At 45.8% G+C, this 18,949-nt stretch overlaps 1 protein-coding gene across 2 annotated transcripts; it reads left to right on the forward strand.

The window, feature by feature from the left end:
- The first annotated feature begins 349 nt into the window (after positions 1–349).
- prrc2a (proline-rich coiled-coil 2A) lies at positions 350–17,791 on the forward strand. Of its 2 annotated transcripts, XM_070846042.1 has the most exons (17): positions 350–414; positions 4,163–4,314; positions 6,107–6,284; positions 6,442–6,538; positions 6,637–6,718; positions 6,835–6,978; positions 7,242–7,483; positions 7,703–7,791; positions 8,011–8,162; positions 8,690–8,798; positions 8,917–9,106; positions 9,318–9,410; positions 9,639–10,185; positions 10,341–10,597; positions 10,771–11,080; positions 11,284–11,506; positions 11,791–17,791. In XM_070846042.1, the coding sequence occupies exons 2-17, from the start codon at positions 4,200–4,202 to the stop codon at positions 14,843–14,845; spliced, it is 5,883 nt and encodes a 1,960-aa protein (XP_070702143.1). In that variant the 5' UTR covers positions 350–414; positions 4,163–4,199; the 3' UTR covers positions 14,846–17,791. The 2 variants fall into 2 exon arrangements, with proteins under 2 accessions (XP_070702143.1, XP_070702144.1); XM_070846043.1 differs by lacking the exon at positions 9,318–9,410.
- Positions 17,792–18,949: the final 1,158 nt, after the last annotated feature.

An 18,949-nucleotide genomic window follows, 5' to 3' on the forward strand; every position in this document is an offset into this window, starting at 1 on the left:
CACCCTGGAGGTCCCAAACGGCTTCCATCTCACGGCAGTAGCCGTTGACGGCTCTTTAGGTGACGGACCGAGTCCAGAATTACACTTTACTTTCCCCCCTTTTTCATTTATTTTTTGGAGAAAAAAAAGAAAAGGAGCGCAAGTAAGGCCAACACCTTGTTTTAATATACACAGTAACGTTAGTACACGTTTCTGAGTTAGTGCGCTGAGCTGGAAAAGACCGTGTGAGTGTGTGAGTGTGTGTGTATGTATGTGTGTGTGTGTGTGTGTGTGTGTGTGTGTGTGTGTGTGTGTTGGACTATGCAGGAGGATAACGTTGCTTAGCATAGCTGGGTCACTTGCTAGAAAGCTACGCGATAGCATAGCTAACCTCATTCTGCCATACAACCTCGAGACAAGTCGGGACAAGACCAGGTCAGTGGCCGGAAAATGTTGCATGTTTTCACGCAAACACCGATTAGTTGCATTATACTGAGCTGAAATTAGCCCCATAATCACTCTGACACCGATTTAGCTTATCCGAGAGGGTGTTTTGTTGAGGGACAGTGCTATATTTTTTTTGGAAAGACACAGTGTCTTGGTTGTTGTTGCTAGCTAGCTCGTTAGCCTAGCTGCTGCTAAGTGGTTAGCTAGCATTTGTCACATCAAGTGATGGAGTGTAATAGTTTTTTTGAGTAACCGTGCAAATATTCATTTCAGGGATGTTCGTTACAGATTTAGCTTGTTGTTGAAACGTGTGTCAACGTTTGGCTGCTACTGTACGTAGCTAATGTTAGCATATACACTAAAGTAGTTTTAGCTAAAACTGTCAGTTTACGACATACTGGTGATAATTTAGATATATTTTTATTTTTAAGGGTATTTTTCAAAACGGCTACCACAGCTCGTCGATGCTTATATCACAAGTATCTTTAAATATTTTGGTTTGATGGCAAGTTGACTTCATTACTGCTAAGCTACACCACCGGTTAACGTTAATATGCACCGGGCCTGTCTCCACCGCCATTTTGTTTTGTCCTCCTAATAAAATCGTTTTTTTTCTGCGTTGTCCCCTGCCTCCTACGAACGACATATGGGCGACATCGTTGTGATGCAAACACCCAGTCGCGATGTCGCTCGGTGTATTTGAAAAACGTAGCACCTCGTAGTGTTGAGGCGCAATAAGCTAACGTTACCGCAAGGTGTTGAAAATGCATTATGAAACATGAACGCAGTCCCCCTCCCAACGCGATCACCGAGGCCCTGTGCTAGCCGGCTAACGCTACTTAGCACCACAGTAAATATGTCCCCTGCGTCTGTAACCTCAGCAGATTGTGCTTCACGTGTTTAATGCTGATTGTGACTCTCGTAGCCATTTGTGCTTTGATTTGTGCTCCGAGATGGTCGTGTAGCTGTACGTGGTCAGTGCCTCTCGTTAGCTTTAGCTCTACAAGGCCCCTTTGTGGTTTACGCTGCTGCAGTTATGGCTCGGTAGTGTAGCTGCTGGCCCCCGTTAATCCCCATACAACATGTAGTTGACCAGCCATCCCACGACCTAATTTTCTAATCTCATCTGGCTGCTGAGGCACGGTGCGGTGCTCCTTCTCTGTAGTCACACTGTGAAACTGCTCGTTGTTTCGTGGACTTGTTTTCCTCAGTGATGTGTGTATTGCAAGCATTGTGAGTTTTGCCATGAAAAGGATAATTAGTGCTGTAGAAGACAGTTGGCTGTACATTTGTGTTTATTTTTCTAGCATTGTTTTGATTGTGGTGCCACATCCGTCCTTGTTTCACTGAGCACAGTCATGCTACTTTTGCTCATGGTATTGTTGGTGTGGGCAAAACTGAGGTAGATTTGTCACTCAGGTATACAGATAAGTGGCTGAGCTGTCATGACTTAGTTCAATTCATATTTTGTCACTTTTAGATATTAAAATTTGCATGGCTCAGTGTTACACAGAATGATATAACAAAGAGGTATTGCTTGAAGGCTTAAGCTCTAAAATTGGTGGTTGTGGACCATTTGGATTGACTCGCATCATTTCACCACTTCATTCAAAGCAAGTAAATGGAGTGACTAATGTTATATGTTGCATAATAATCATCTGTTCTCAGTAATTGTTCTTAATGGGTGTTGGGTGGAGCGGGGTCAGCAGTGTAACCTGCTGCATACAGCCAAATCATCCTGAATTGGACAGATGTCAGTGTAGTGTGTTTTATTGATGTGCAGTAAAATGAGTTCAAGCTTAAGGCCTGACTGTTGCCATGGAGCCTACCTGTCTCAAGGCAAAGCATCAAGGAATATAATTTATAATGTGTTGCCATAGAAACCATGGTTCAGCTTTTTTCCTTTCTTTTGTACAGTGTTTCCTGCGATGAGGTGTTTAGTCATGCAATGTACAAGGTCTGCTTGTATGAGACTGTTTTTATGCTGGAATAAGGCTGAATCTGACCTAGCAGAATGTGTGTAAAAATATCATATCATTTTAAAGGGATGCCTGAATTATCCCAGAACTAAACCAACTGCCCTCTTTCTAAAAAGCTTGTTCAAAACTAGAGTTTATTCAATGGAAAGCTGTACAAATGTTGCCACTATAATGTCACATACCATAAGTTTTCATCATGTTTCACTAAATATCCTAACTATTATGAAGGTATGGCAGTAGGTAAACAGTGCTAGCAACAAGAGTGGGACAAATGTAAACAAAAATGGGTGTAACAATAGGTTATTCCCAAATACCAAAATGGCATTTATGTTGTCACTGACTGGGTTTAACTGCTCTATCTTGATGTACTTAATTGTTTCTGTTTAACATATACATGCTCTCTCATCTCTGTGGTGCAAGTAACACAAATGGCCTCCCCCAGGTGAAAGCCATGTGGAAAAGCCTGCTGTGAAGGGACATTAAATATATTATAATCTAAGGAATGGCACAACAACATATCTGACTGACACATCTCAAGATTGACTGGCTAACTTGAAGAGCCAGGCCATGAGATGCCATACAAAATATATTTTTTTTTATATGTAGGGATTGGTTACTTTTTTTACACACGCCTGTACTGAATCTGGTTACACATTGCTCTGGTCAGGTGGTTATATACCAGTTCATTCTGACTCTCACTCATTTCCTGGATCGAAATGTCATCTTTGTCCCACTCTGTTAACATCCTGGCATTAGCGCGAGGAGCAGCAGCGACACAACAGTTAACCACCATTGTGTATTTAATAGCCGAGGCTATAGCTAACCAGTGTTGTACATAAAATATTAATAATTAACCAACTAATATTTGTGGTTCCGACTGTCGAGGGTAGCTATGTTTAGTCGACTAATTACGCACATCCCTACTTTTAGATCTTCTGCCTTTCTCCAGCCACGTCACCTTGTTATTCTGGTGTTGAATCTGCATATTGTTTAAGTTGCTGAATTTACAACATTATTTGAATCTGAAATGTTGTGCGGGAAGCAAAAATGTCTTCCTTGTCTTTCCTTTTTTTTTTTTTTTCTTAAGCATGTTGGTATTAGCATGGGTTTTGTGTAGCCTTTTCCCCTCATAAATTGAACTGCAGAATATAGTTATAGTGCACAATGTATAGAAACAGGACATTTCTATTGTTTTACATGATTTATTGGGTGCACAAGAGAAAGTATAAAGGGAGTATTAAGAGTGTTGGGTGTTGCCACATATCTCTCATTGGTTTGTGCACTGGAGGAATATTTCCTCTGTGTGATGAGACTAAAATTATGTGAAAAAGGGTTCAGAAAATGTTCTTGTGTAGATATTCTTACAAGTTAGGATTGTTTTGCCTAGGAAAAGAACATGAGTAGTAGCAGAGAACCTGTATAGTACTAGCTTTTAGAAATTAATTTGCCCTTTATGATTATGTTTCCACCACACATAAGTACATCATGAATGATTGTCTTGCAATACATCACATCCCACAGAACTGCCTGTGGTGTGCTACTGTTGTCTGTATTGGTAACACATTTTCTTCACTGTTATACTATGAGTTTCATTATTAGGTCAATTATACCATGTTCAGGATGTTTTGATTTGTAGGATGGTTTCTGTGTTGCTAGTTGTTTTGAATGCATGCTTGTACAATCAGCACTCTCACCCTCACTTTCTTTGTATATCTGGTTTCAAATCTCACTCTCTCCCTCCCTGCTCTCTCCCCCAGTCTCAGGGCTCACCATACTCAATGAGCGGACAGCGCAATGTCAGAGCGCTCTGGGCAAACTGCAAAGGGGAAGGAAGGCAAAACCAAGTATGCGTCTCTCAACCTGTTTGATACATACAAAGGAAAGAGCCTTGAAACACAAAAGCCTGTTGGTGAGTATCTTGGTTCTGTCATGTCCAAACTGTCATTGCCACAACAAAACATCCAGTGTAATGGCAGCGTTTCTCCTATTTTTTTGTGGTGACCTGCCACGATATCAACATTGTCTGTCACATGTGAATTTTCTATTTTCTTTTTTTTTTTTTCAATTTAAATGCATACAATCGTTTTACGTGCTAGAGCAGTGAGCAGCAGCTTTTTCCCCTCACAGTCTGTCACAAACACATTGTCAACAGACGCATCTGTGAATAGACCCTCCTCTCCGTGCACCTTAATGAAAATACAGTAAGAGGTACAAGTGCCCCACTATATTCATTAAGTGTCAAATTGGTCCTCCCGAATAATGCATTTTGACTATTATGACTGTAATGTGCAAATAATTTGGCACCATTCATTTGTAGCGCAACAGTGAACCTCTACTGCATTTATGTTCCAAATCTTGCACAGAAAAAAGTTACAGCTGGTCCAAGTTGTGGTGAGGCCAAATAGCCTTCTAGCTTTGGCTCCATCATGCATGGCCTTTTTTTTTTTTTTTTTTTTTTTGATTATGTTAAAGCTGAACTGCTCAGTGACGCCTGGCTGAGTGGGGTCTATACGATTTACTATAAGAAGTAAACAGCTAACGTTAGCTTTCACCTGTCTCTCAAACTCTCATGAGAAATTCACTGTCTCAGTAAAACTAGTATCTGGTCTTTTATTAGGTCTTTTATCTAATATTATATATAACATGAGCAGCATGCAATAGTTCGCCAAATAATCTCATGTTGCCTCAGTGTCTGCCTGATTTAAATAATCACAAACTTATGTTTTCTGCCAGATGGTCTTGTTTCACCTCTAAGTATGTGCGACTTGTTTTCTAATTGCTCTGAGCCTAAAGAAACAGATCTGCTACGTCTCATTTGGATGTTGTAATTAAAAGTGCCTGGCTGTGTGCTGTGTTGTCTCCCGACACCAAGCACTGCAACTTTGATCCATTAGTCCACTGTCTCCTTGCTCTGATGCTGATACAGTACAGGAAATGGAGGATATGCTGCATCTCTCAACTTCTCTCAGTATCTATACTGTAATTATTATTCAGGGCATCAGGGATCAAATCATGGATATTTATTACCCTTATTTATAGGCGTTATTACCTGTCTCTGAGAGAAAGGGCAATCATTTTGTATTAGGATGTGTCACAACTGTATTTGTATTGAAAGATATTATGCATGGCCTGGTGGGTGAATGTTTCTTGAGCCTTGGCTTGTCAGCTGAGCCTCGGAGCTACTGACGGAGACAGAGGCTTGCTTGTGGACGCTGTTTGACTTCAGTGCTGAGTCCCCAGTCTATGTTTTATTCAGAGGCTCCCCACTAGATCTAAGCAGCTGTCCCCGTTTCCAACCTACAGACTTCCCCTCCCTACATAGCGAAGCCATGGCCTGCTGTGGTTTCTCTGAGCCTTGAGGAAACAAATGAGGGATTGATATTCAGCATAGCTTCACTTTTCAGAATCGGAAGCTTTTCTATGCTGCCGTGAGCACCAATATCCTAATTCGTATCCATGAATTGTAATTGAAGTGGATTTTTATAACGTCTAGAAGCTTTTTTTATAATCCATATTCATCAGACTGAAGCCACCAAACATCTGGCCTTGTAGGTTGTTCAGCATCCTAATTGTCTATCCAGCAAAGTAAGCAGCAAAAGCCACCCGTCGTCAGGCTCCTCCTTTCACCGAATAGATTTAATTGGTGTCAGGTTTCAGTGGTCCATCTGTGCTAATGACCTCTTTTCTCCTTCCCATATCAGTTCCCCCCCGCCATGGCCTGCAGTCTCTTGGTAAAGTTGCTTCCGCACGGCGTATGCCACCCCCTGCCAACCTGCCCAGTCTGAAGGCAGAGAACAAAGGCAACGATCCCAACGTCTCGCTCGTTCCCAAAGACGGCACAGGATGGGCAAGCAAACAGGAACCAGCAGACCCAAAGAGGTATACAAGCCTCCTTTAGCAACCAATCTATGTCAACTATTATCAATTTTTACTTGTTTAAGTTACTACAACAGGATTTTCTTTTGCTAAAGCTATCTTGTCTCACAATACTAGTTCAACGGATGTGAGAGTTGGTGGTGTTTTTTCTTTCTCTCAGTACCGATGCATTGTCAGCACCGCAGCCGGAATCGCAGCAGCCTGTGGCTTCAACGACACCTGCACCGACCCGCCCGAGAACCCCGCCAACTTCAGAGGTACCATCAGTCATAGTAACACAATGCACAGTCATACTTATAGTTAATAATGTGCAAAAAATGTCATTCACATGTGTCGTGTGATATTTGTCTGTCAGGCTCTGGCCCCAGCTTCAACCCAGGCCGTAGGGGCAAGGTCCTGGGCACAAGCCAGTGTTACACATGGAATACAAGGGGATGGTGAGCTGTCCTTTTTGTACATTTCTCATCTGCAGAATAGACTTCTCTTTTAAATGTGTCTCTCTCTAAACTCTCTAAAATTAAAAACATTCTCCCTGTGTCTTCGCTTTCTGCAGGTGGAAAGGGATCAAACCTACCGTCGCCATTCTCTCGAGAGGAATTTCCCACCCTGCAGGCGGCTGGCGACCAGGACAAACCTGGCAGAGAACAGGGCACTGCAGATCAGTGGTATGGGCCAGGACCAAGCCTCCGCCCCCAGAGTGAGTGATCCCCACTTAAATTTCTGAATATTGATCAACCAGTCATAATAATTAAAATCGGTGATGGTGAGAAACCTTCTTTCACAAGATCTTAAAATTATATGACTAAACTTAAATGCATTTATATTCAGTACTTCAGACATGGCTCGTAGATGTAAAAATGTATCTCTCTAAAGTAATGGCTTTGCATCCCTGATCTCGTTCCATTAAGGCCCATAAACCACACTGACCGCTCTGTCCTCTCTTGTGTTCGCTGTCCTCAGACGTTACAAGTTGGCGGGACGGTGGGGGCCGAGCCCTGGCGCCCACCCTGTCTGGGGAGGGGGCAGTGGAGGGTGGCACTGGTGGGACTCTGGTGATGGATGGGGCAGCTGGGGTCCCCCAACCAAACTCTCAGTCCCATGGGCCACCTAGAAACCCTCCCGCAGGCAGCCCTGCCTTGCCCCTGCCCCAGCCCCCTGTGGGGCCTGGGTTCCCCCAATACCGAGGGATCATGCCTCCCTTCGTAAGTTTTCCTCTTGGTTTTCTCAGTTTGATTTCATGCAAACACAGTAGTGTTTGTTCATTTGCAGGGTCCATTTTAATTACTTTCTTTCAGTGTGCTTCCTGTATAAATTGAAGGTTATAGAGTACCACAGCTACTTTTAAGGCAGTTCTTTTGATTATAAAGAATTTTATCTGATCCTAATCAGCGTTTTTTTTCCTTCTTTTTCTGTCTCTTAAGATGTATCCTCCCTACCTGCCCTTCCCGGCACCCTATGGCCCTCAGGGGCCCTACAGGTACCCGGCACCTGGGGAAGGGCCCGCTCCAAGGTATGCTCCTCACCAAAATCAGTTGTAAAGCTACTCCTGTCCTACTTTATTGATTGTATGTTTATTCACCTGTTTTTTTTCAGTAGGTATATACTCACTCTTGGTAGCTCACAACTTAGCTCAGTTTCTAATTGAATCTCACTTTCTCTGCCTTTTGTGGCCACATTGTTTTTGTATCCTCAACACATCACTTACAAAGAACCACCTCCCCTCGTTCAGGTTCTCTCGTGGTCAGGGTGGTCCTGACGGCAGGCCTCAGGGCGGCCCACGTGACGCAGGTGGAGAGGTGGTGAAGCGACCCTCTATCCTAAAGCAGGACGACCTGAAGGAGCTAGATGAGCTCGACCACGATGGAGATGAGGGCTGGGCAGGTAAAAAAAATACTATACACTATACAACTAACATGAAAATGGGGTTCCTATGGTGAATATCTTCTGAGTTGGACCTAGATCCAAAATGTATAGATAAAACAGTGGTTACTGATTATCATGAGTAGATGATGATAAACCCATATATTTACATATTTTCAGTTAATTCAGAGCACGGGTATAGTGAACTAGCACTACAGAGGTTTTTATTTGTGTTGTTGTACAGGGGAGTGTTCAGCCCCATTAAATTTTGACATTGAACTGTCCTAATGTATTGCGTCTGGATTTAGTGCTTATGCTGCTAAATAATAAAGGAGGTGGTGCCTCAGTGGTAGTCGGTGAGATTGATGCTTTGTAATGTTGCAGACGTTTTCTGCATATCATATTTCCTGCTGACCCAAGCAGAGGAGTTCCAGTCACTACAGACGGCTCAGGGGAGGAGGAGGGGGGGTGGGGGGCTGGAGGATCAGATTTATCAGCGTGAAGGATGAATGAATGTTTGGTACAAACATGTTTTTTTGCTTCAACAGGGGCTCATGAGGAGATTGATTACTCTGCTAAGTTAAAGTTCAGTGATGATGAAGGCGAAGGAGAAGAAGAGGGAGAAGAGGAGGAAACCGAGAGCAGCAATGACTCACGGTACATGGCCAAGTACATTTAGTGTGATAACTTCAAATTATTATTATTATAATGTGGGTTTTTTTGGCTAAAAGTATGACTGTTCTATAATTCGTTGTTGCTTTTCTCCTGTCATCAGTGAGCAGCAGAGGTCCCAGGACGCTGCCCCTGCAACCTCTCGTTCTCGAGCCTCGGACAGTGGCGGAGACACCCGCCGCACCCCTCCCTCTAACGCTGACAACGGTCCCCAACCCCCCTCCAGCAAGCCAGGATGGGCCGAGGAGGGAGGCAGTGGCTGGGGAGGCCAGGGACCACCATCCAACTACCAGGTAGGATGCTGAACGACAGTAAGGTTTTGTCCAGACAGGACGTACTCAAGCTGTGCAAAGCTATATAGTCCAGATTAACAACACAGGACAATTTTTGCATACTGCTCAGCAAAGACTTAACTGTGGGCAGAGTTGTGTTAGTGTGTGTGGGGTTTTTTTCAGTGTAGATTAATGTGGTGGAGCATGGCTAACTGTGTCTGCCTGTATATAGGGGTGCAGGCCTGGATTGGGTGGTCCCCGGGAGCAGCCCTCCCCCCCACCTGGGCCGCTCCTTGGACAAGGGCCTTACTCCTTTTACCGACAGGTAGACATCCAGCTAGGGCCTCATAGACAAATCATTTCTACCATTATCTCATCCGCCGCCCGCAGGTCTTATCGATAAGTCATCTTGAGTTTGCTTTTTGCCTCTTGAGTTTTATTACAGTTGATGTAATCATGTTGAGGAAAAAATTTTCACAAATGATTACAGTGATGTCATCTAGAGGGATGAAAAACTGCATAATAGAGCATCGTATATTTTCTAACTGTTCAGGACCGGCCCCACAACCAGGGTGCCTCTCTAGGCCCTGGGAAACCTGGCACAGTCCAGCATCAGCCAGCACCCGGAGGCCCTACTCCTCCTCCCCAGCCTGGCCTGCTGGTCCATGGAGCCCAGGGGGAGGATGAGGATGAGACTTGGCGTCAGCGTAGGAAGCAATCCTCCACTGAGATCTCTGCTGCTGTAGAGCGAGCCCGTCGCCGCCGTGAGGAAGAAGAACGCAGAATGGAGGAGGAAAGACGTGCAGCCTGCGCTGAGAAGCTGAAGAGGCTGGATGAGAAGCAGCAGCAGCAGCAGGGCAGTAACATAGGAGGTGGTGGTGGTAGCAGTAAAACCCCCAGCCTCGATGGAAACTCTACAGCTGCCACAGCAGGCAGTCCTAGTCCATCTATTTCAGCGTCCTCCCCCAACGTCAGCCAGCCCTCGTCTCCCTGTGTGGACCCTGAGGAGCCTCCAGTGCTGGCGGTCCAGCCGGGGCCCAGTGCTGGAGTCGGTGACCGACAGCGAGCCAGCAGCAACAGCAGCTATGACTCCAGTGCAGGTGAGTCTCTCAGATACACATGTACCTGAATCATTTGGACCTCTAACTTGTAACTTGATTTTATAAACACAATGTAATGCATTTAATGTGGCAAAAATAGCGTCCACCTCTTGATTATGGCCCCTGATACAACCCCACTTACTTTGTTGATTCAGATGCCCAGCAGTGTCCGCAGCCAGCTGTGTCACAGCCACAGCAGCCCACGCTGGACGTACCCTTAACAGGAGAAACTAAGGAAGAGACCATGGGCAGTCCTCACATCCGTGCAGGAAGTGGAGGTGAAAGAGGAGTTGATCCAGTGAAGATTGAGAATATTGGAGGGGGAGCAGGTCGTCAAGCTGGTGGTCCTCCTGGCCAGGGTTACTCAAAGTACCAGAAGTCTCTTCCACCTCGTTTTCAGAGGCAGCAGCAGGTTAGGATTTGTAATTGCCTGTTGTCTTATGACCAGGCATTGTTTAAATGGTTGTTTAAATATCTGCCACATTTTCTAAAGGAAGCTATGCATTTGTGTACCAATGCCTATATAGATATGTCTGATATTTCTGTTCTTAAGCATCCTGGTGTTCCACATGTATTTCTATTTAGGAGCAGCTCTTGAAGCAGCAGCAGCAGTGGCAGCAGCAGCAACAACAGCAGCAGCACAGCCAGGCATCACAAAGCCAGCTGTCACCCCAGCCCCAGGCGCCACAGGGACCTTCACCAGGTTCAACACCCCAGCCAGGGCCTGGACCCAAGCAGGGTGGACCCCTATATCAACCCAGCAATATGGTTCGACCCCCGCCCCTGCCAATGAATTTTGACCCTCGCTGGATGATGATGCCCTACATGGACCCTCGCATGATGCAGGGCCGCCCTCCACCTATGGACTACTATTCAGCTGGCATGCACCCGTCAGGTGAGTGGATGTGAAATTATCACTGAAATGCTGAGTGGTTAGATAATTAGATAATACAACAGTGCCATATTATCATAGATCTGATGTCAATATATGGTGGGCCAGCACAGTGGCACACAGGCTAAAGTGATTACTTTGTGGTCTTGTTTTGTTACCTGTATTTGTTTAGATATTAAAAACCAACTACTTCTTCACTACCACAGGGCTTATTGGGCGTGAGCGTTCTGATTCAGGGGGATCTGGTTCAGACCCCTTTGACAGGCAGCAACAGCATCCAGGACACCCCCACCGTGGGACTCCACCTATGGATCCTAAACTGGCCTGGGGGCCGGAGGTATTCCCTGGCGGAGGGGAGGGCCGTGGGCTAACATCCCCCCTCAGGCAGAAACAGGCAATGGAGGAAGATGATGGGGCCAAAGGACCTAGGTATGGATACATGAGCCAGTTTGTTCAAAACGAACAGAAATGTTTTAGTTTTATTTGGATGAATAGTTGTATAATTCTGCTGGAAAGTCATGTTTCCTACAACTGGGCTGTTAAATTTGGTTGTTTAAGATCATACTATTTAAGATGATAGTGGTTTAACCTCTAAATACTGCTAATGTTCCAAACCCTCAAAGTGTAAGGGGAAAACACTTTTTTGTAATATGCCTGAAATTACCATGCAAGTTAGTTGATTAATCAAGTATTTGTATTTTCTTTTATCTTAGGAGCGACACTCCTCCACACCGCATGCGAGAGGGTGGATTGGGACCCATCCAGCAGCCCAGCTCCAGCTCTGGGACATCCAATCAGACTCCACCTCCAGTTGGCACACAAGTTGGGGCCCAGGGAGGCAGCCACCACCCTCATCACTACATGAGTGGGCGGGGCAACTACAGCAACTTCCCTGACCAGGGTGCAAGGATGCTTCCCCACCAGCAGCAGCAGAGGGCGGGTGACAGGGGAAACCAACCACATAGCTTCACCCACCAGGATGAAGGGCCACCCCGGGGATCCCAGCAGGGCCAGATTTGGGGAGCCCCACACCCTCACTACGATCGCAACGGTCGTGCTGATCACCCAGCTGTTGAGAGCAACTCTCATCTCCACCACCATCACAGCCACCACCCTCAGCAGCCTCACTTCCATCTTCATCCCCATAAGCCAGAGAATAGCCGTGACAGAGTGGTTGAGGCTCCTGCTAAGAAGACAGACTCTTCTCCCCCAATCCACCAACCCTCCCTCTCATCTTCCTGCTCTTCCTCCTCTTCCTCTTCTGCTAGAGAAGATGGGAATGTCAAAGCTGCCCTCCATCATCACCCATCCCAGAGAGAGGGTGAAGCTGGTATCGGTCACAGTCTCGGTGACAGGGGCAACAGTGGCAGTGCCAGCAGTAGCAGCCATGTGAAACAGGAGAAAACAGGCTCGTCGTATGCTCCCCATTCCTCCGTGACCTCTAGCCCACCCCCCTCTCATCATGGCAGTCATACTCAGCCTCAACAGCATCCCCATCCTAAGTCAAACCAAAGAGGGGGGCGAGAGCACAAGACAGAGACCCAGTGGGGCCCACGGCCAGGCAGCAGCAACCCAGGTGGGGGGTCCTCTCACGGAAGGAGGGCCAACAATGCAGGAGGAGGTGGGAACAACTCCCGCGGCGGGGAGGACTCCTCCAATACTCCATCCGATCATAAACCCTCCAACCAGTCAGGAGGCAGCAATCCCAACAAGAGGGCTGGCCCCATTAAGAAGCCAGTGCTGAAGGAGATGAAGAGAGACGGAGGGGATGTTGATGGAGCAGAAAAAACAAAAGAGCAAGACGGTGGCCAGGCTACCTCCATGAAACAGGAAGCCTCCTCCATCTCCCAGAACACGTCAGCTCCATCTAAAGACGAGCCGGCTCAGACAGCCAAGCCCAGGAATGGAGGCAAAGAACGATCCTCAGGAGGAGGTGGGGGAGGCTCGGGTAGAGGGCCCAAAGATGTAGACACCACCTCTGGATTTTCAGGGTCCTCCTCTAGGAGGGACAGAGACCGTTCTTTTGAGAGAGGGGGCGGCTCCTCCCACCACCATGGGGTCCCCGCCAAAGGCAGCAGAGCCAGTCGTGGACGAGGGGGAGAGTTCTATGGGCGTGGGCGTGGTTACCGCGGTACCTACACGGCCGCTGCTGGGCCCAGTGGTGGCAGTCGGGGCAGAATGGGCGGCAGGAGCGGCAGGGACTACCGCTCATCTGTCGGCGGTGGCCACCATCATGAGGCCAAGGGTGAGGGGCCCAGTGGCAGACATGGTCAGGATAGGAACCAGCATAACCCAGCCAGGGCCAGGAACCGAAGTGAAACCCGCAGCGAGGGTTCAGAATATGAGGAAATCCCCAAGAGAAGGAGGGAGAGAGGTTCAGAGACTGGCAGTGAGAGTGGTGCAAGTGATCTGGGTCACTCAGACAAGGATGACGGCCACAAACCCAACACCAAGAATGGCTCTGATCATGCCAACACTACTAGTGGTGGCGCCATGTCCTCTGCACCTGCCAGAGGTTCCCAGGCCCGGGTCTTCACCCCCAGGGGTGTGCCCTCTAGGAGGGGCAGGGGTGGAGGTAGTGGAGGAGGAAACATGTACAGGAGTAGTGGCAATGTTGGAGGAGCACCTGGGGGACACCGGGTTGGACCCAACTCAGCCTCTCACGGCGGGTCCTCCAAGTCTTCAGCCTCAGCCCGAAAGCAGCAAGGCCCGCCACAAACGTCTGGACCCAAAGACTTGGGCAGGGGAGGCACTGGAGGAGAGAAGAAAGACAAGATGGCTGATGCAGGTCAGGCTCAAAATCAGGGGTCCAATCCCCCTCAGCCAACTCTGCCCGCTGCAACTCCTACCACTCTAACCTCCACTGAAAATGGAGGAGTTGTGACCCAGCAAGCTTCAACCAACCCGACATCAAACTCTGGAGGGCCAAATGCACTCCCTCCTCCTGCTAACCGCGGGTTCCCTCCCAGTGGATTTGAGCGACCACCTAGGCGTCGCCGTCACGGGCGTTCCCAGCACCAGCAGGACAAGCCGCCCCGCTTCCGGAGACTGAAAGAGCGAGAAAATGCCGCACGCATCAACGGAGGAGTGGGAGTCATCGGGGGAGGAAGGCCCTCCTCTCCTTCCTTGAATTCAGTTCAGGACAGTAACGGAGCCCCCATCTCTGCCCCCATGTCAGGAAATGTCCAAAATGCTAACCACAACACCACAGTAACAACCAACAATAACAGTGGTGGTGGGCACCATAGCAATGCAAACAGCCACCACCATCACCACTACAACCAGGGCAACACTGGGCCGACACATCCCCAGCACCACCACAGCCACGGAGCAAAGTCCCCCGACTTCACCAACCAGAATTCGGACCAGGCCAATGAGGAGTGGGAGACTGCCTCCGAAAGCAGTGACTTCACTGAGTTCAGAGACAGGGAAGGAGGAGGAGGAGGAGGAGGAGGGAAGTCATATTCTTCTCACCATCCCCACCACGTAGGAAGGGGAGGAGGGGGCGGCGGCGGAGGTGTGGTCGAGCGCGATATGACGGGAAAAGAGCCCTCGGCCAATAAAAGAAGCTTCTCGAGCCAGCGTCCTGGCATGGAGCGACAGAACCGGAGGGTCAACACTGGAGGAGCTGGAGGCGGAGGGGGAGGGGGCGGGGGAGGAAGAGGCCCACGAGGCCCGCCTGGCGGTGGAGCCGGTGGGCCCGGTAACGGAGGTGGCAACCGCGGGGAGAAGCGTGGCAACTGGCCCTCCCCGAAAAATAGGAAGTGATGGAATATTTGAAAACATTTCAGATGAACCCCACCCACATTAAAACCACCCTCGTACATCTTAATCCCTTTTTGCTAATTATTTCATGGCTTATCTGTTGGCATCCCTAAACATATTAGTGTATTGTACAGTATATGGAGATGGTATTCACATTCGCTTTAGCGGCCCCCTACCCGCCCCGGTCACCTCTCTCCCTTTGCATCAATCTACTATCTACCGTCCGTTATTGTAAATTTCTCCGTTTGCTCCGTCTTGCTCTCCGATCAGTTGTGCCCCTCCCCCTCCCCTCCCTCCCCCCCTTCCCTGAAGAATCTCACCCCAGTCGGGTTTGACAAGCATGTGGTTCTGCAGCGGAGGTGCACATGGTTTTGACAGAAGACATTCACACAGAGCTCCACACACACTCGCATTTACAAGCACAAATATGGCATCTTTACCAACACATGGAACACATGTGGGTGCAAAATGAAATTGTGGGGATTAAATAAATTGGCGAAAATGTTTAGATTGGGCTAATTTTTATATTTATGTACCTGTGTATATTTCTACCACGCTTTGGCCTTGGGTGGTATTCAGTAGTGCAGTTCTGCATTACCTCCCTCACAAAGGGAACGAGTGCAGCTTCATCTTTTAACGAGAACAATGTAACATAAGATGTTTTGTTTCTCTTTGTGTCTTTGTTTGTTTTGGCCTCGTGTCAGTTGAGTTTCAGCCTCTGAGAAATGTTAGGGGTGTGTGTTTCTTCTTCTAAAAAGCAGGTCATTAAAATACCTTTTTACTAAATTACCCAGTTCCTCCTTTCCGCTGACTTTTTGGTCTCCTGCGAAGTTTGTCTCTGATTACTGTGATAAGACCCGTTGAAGTACTACTGCTCAGTGCTCACCTACACTCGCATTGATTTGTCTTTAATATCAATGTTTCTGCTGCTTTGTTCAGATAGACGGTGTGATATTTGTTTTTTTTTCTTTCTCCCAAAGTTGTTGACCTGCTCTGACATTTCATTAGCTATTGCTTAGCCCCCTTTTTTTTTTTTTTTTTTTTTTCTTTTTTAGGAGATTAAGGCGTTTTCAGCCTCATCATAGTATCTTCATTACCTGCAGGTGTTAAGCACACTGCAGAAAATCTAAGTCCCCCAAGGACAATAGTTTTACTTTGTCATTCATGAGTTATGTTTACCCTATGAAGACTGTATTGGTGGCTTGATGGCTTTATTTTAACAACCATTATTTCCTTAGTGACTTCCATTTTTATGGATACACTTTATTTACTCCCTCAAGGCGAGATACCGATCGCTCTTGTTAGGGGGAGAAAGTGAGTTTAATGAAAATGTAGGTCATGATGGAATAAAGAAAAAAATGTTTGACTTTCATAAAATTGTTTATGCTTCAATAGATAACTGAATATGTTCTAGTAAGCACTCCTTGTAGTTTGACACAAATTCATGGTTGCTGTTTTCTTTTTTTTTCCCCTTTCTTTGTGTTTATGTTTTTGGGCAAGTTTCATGCGATGCAACAGGACGGGTACTCTGTCTGGGCCCAGAGTACAGAGCCAGGCTGAGTGTTGTACTATTACACCCACCCACCCCCCTCCTCTCCGTGCTCTTGAGGAGACTCCTCACACCGAGAAGGACAACTACCAAGAGCTCCTTGTCTGAGGAAGTGGTGTTTTTTTTTGTTTTTTTTTTCTTCAAAGTGTGTGTTCTCGGGATGGCTCTTCCAGTACATGGTGGCGACCGGTAGCCCACACTGATCGAATTCAGGACAATGCTGGAAAAGGAGGGGGGCGAAGCGTCAAAAGCAAGTCACCACCTACAGCCCACCACACGGTTTCCAAGTTTTCGCTCGCAACAAATAATGCCGACCTGGAGTGTTGAGGAAATATTGGATTGATGTAGGATTACACTTGTAAGCATAGTTTGTATCATACTTAAGAGACATAAAATGGCACACGGCTTGGAAAGAAAAAACAACCGGCGACAACATCCAGCGTGAACTAAATCGATTTATATACATCTGCATCAATTCTGTCACTGCTGTAAGTTGGGGTTTGTTTGTTTACTGACAACAGTTTAAAGATCGTCTCTGGGACGTCGTGAGTAGGGCATTTGATGATTTGTGTACATGCGTGCGTGCTTGTGTGTATGTGTGTGGCGTGTGTGCGGTCTGTGGTGTCTGTGTAATAACTTGGGGAAGGGGTGGGGGACCAGAGGGGTAACATGAACGGCAAGCACTTTTCTGCCTCGCTTGCCCACATATTTGTTGTTGTTGTTTTTTTTTTTTTTTTTGATTTAAACCAATATTATTAAGACAATTCTGTTTTTCTTAAATACATCCACGTATATACATTCAGCTGTGTGTATATGTTCATCATCCCAGTGAGGAACACGCAGTGGAGAACTTCACCCATTTTTTGTGTAATTTAAGCATACATTCTTCAGCAGGCAAGTGAAGTTTGGACATGTTTTATTTTTCACTATGACCTCTAAGCATGAACACACACCCATGGGTGCAGCTTGCCTTGCCTGTTACTGGTTTATACATTGATAGCTGTACACTTTAACACTGGCTCAAAGAGTCCTTCATCCCTCCTTAACTCTTAAATGTCGATGTGCGCATTATTTTATGTACCCATGTTAAAAGAAAACAAAAGTAGTGTATTCCAGACAAATTACTCAAAGATTGTACTATGTTTCCAGCATTACCAAGGTACCTGGAGTGGTTCAAACTGTTTTTAGCATTTATGGTTTTATTAATGGAACCGTGATATACACACATGTATGTATATTGGTATGTATCTAAGTTTTGTCTACCCCAACTTACATTCCCACCAACAAATGTTGCCATTTTTAGTTCAAGGGAGCAATGTACAAGCAGAGAAGTGTCTTATTATAATAAAGTTATACAGAGAAGGCAAAGTTAAATAAACTACTTTTGATTTAATGGAAAATGTAATCGCACGTCTCGTTCTTCTCCGGTAGACAGAGGGGGGTATTTTTAAAAAGTCCTTCCTGCGTCACTGCATGGTTTTGATGTGTCATGGCAGGAAAAGAAGGAGGTGTCACTAATAATAAGAATTTGAATGGTTCAATTGTACGTAGGTAGTTCAAGTTGGCCAGCATCAACACGCCAAACTGGAATTGAACTGTATTAATGTTACTAGTTCAACCTGTTTCTACTGGTTTCTGTAGACATTATTTTCTAGTTAATATATGTAAGGTTAACACTCTCCACAGCAAAGACATTACAAATAAATTCAGCAAAAAGCTGGAATATTTTGCAAGCTGCAGTCAGCCAAATGTGAGAAGTCTGTACATCCCATTTTAAGAAATTGTGAAATAATGGCTGCAAAATATACAGACCATTTTAGATATGTTACTAATTTTGTAATATTTCTTGATATTGAAGGTGTTTAAAACAGTTGCTGACAATTATAAATGAAATACTATCACTGTTTTTTGTTTGCACAGTAAAGTAAAACAACAAAGGACAAGATGTGTTTCCACTGTACTACCATGCAACAATAACGAAAATATAGAAAAAGTTTTCACTGTGACGTCCTTCCAATTATAAATACAAGTAACTCAAGGGAAAATGTTAATTTATTTGTCATTCAACGCAGGGATGCACAAAGAAATGCAAGTTGTAAGTTGTACAGCTGTTTTTTGAGCTGTTTCAGAGCGGAGATGTGAGATGACCATGACAGATCCTCTGTGATACTGATTCCCAGTAACCTAAAAATATATGATATAGAATCAGAATCAGCTTTATTTGCTAAATATGTGATCACACACAAGAAATTCGAAAAATAAACGATGTGAAGAAGACAGCAGTGCAATGAGTGGACAGATGCTTGAATAAATATGGGATGACTATGTTCAGGTTCCATTGTATACATGAGGTAGATGGCTATGACAGGATATTAGTGCATACAGTATATACAGCATGTTTAGATTTTTATTCTACAGTAATGGTATGTTAACCATAATGGTGCCATGAAGTATATAGAAATAAAATAAAATAAAGGAGGTGTTTTTATTATTTGGATGATCCACAGATGGTTGCTAGTTGAAAAACTGCATGTTAAATCCACCTTTCCAGCAGGTGT

Source organism: Pempheris klunzingeri, chromosome 16 (genome assembly GCF_042242105.1).
Source record: "Pempheris klunzingeri isolate RE-2024b chromosome 16, fPemKlu1.hap1, whole genome shotgun sequence".
NCBI classification, from domain to species: Eukaryota; Metazoa; Chordata; class Actinopteri; order Acropomatiformes; family Pempheridae; genus Pempheris; species Pempheris klunzingeri.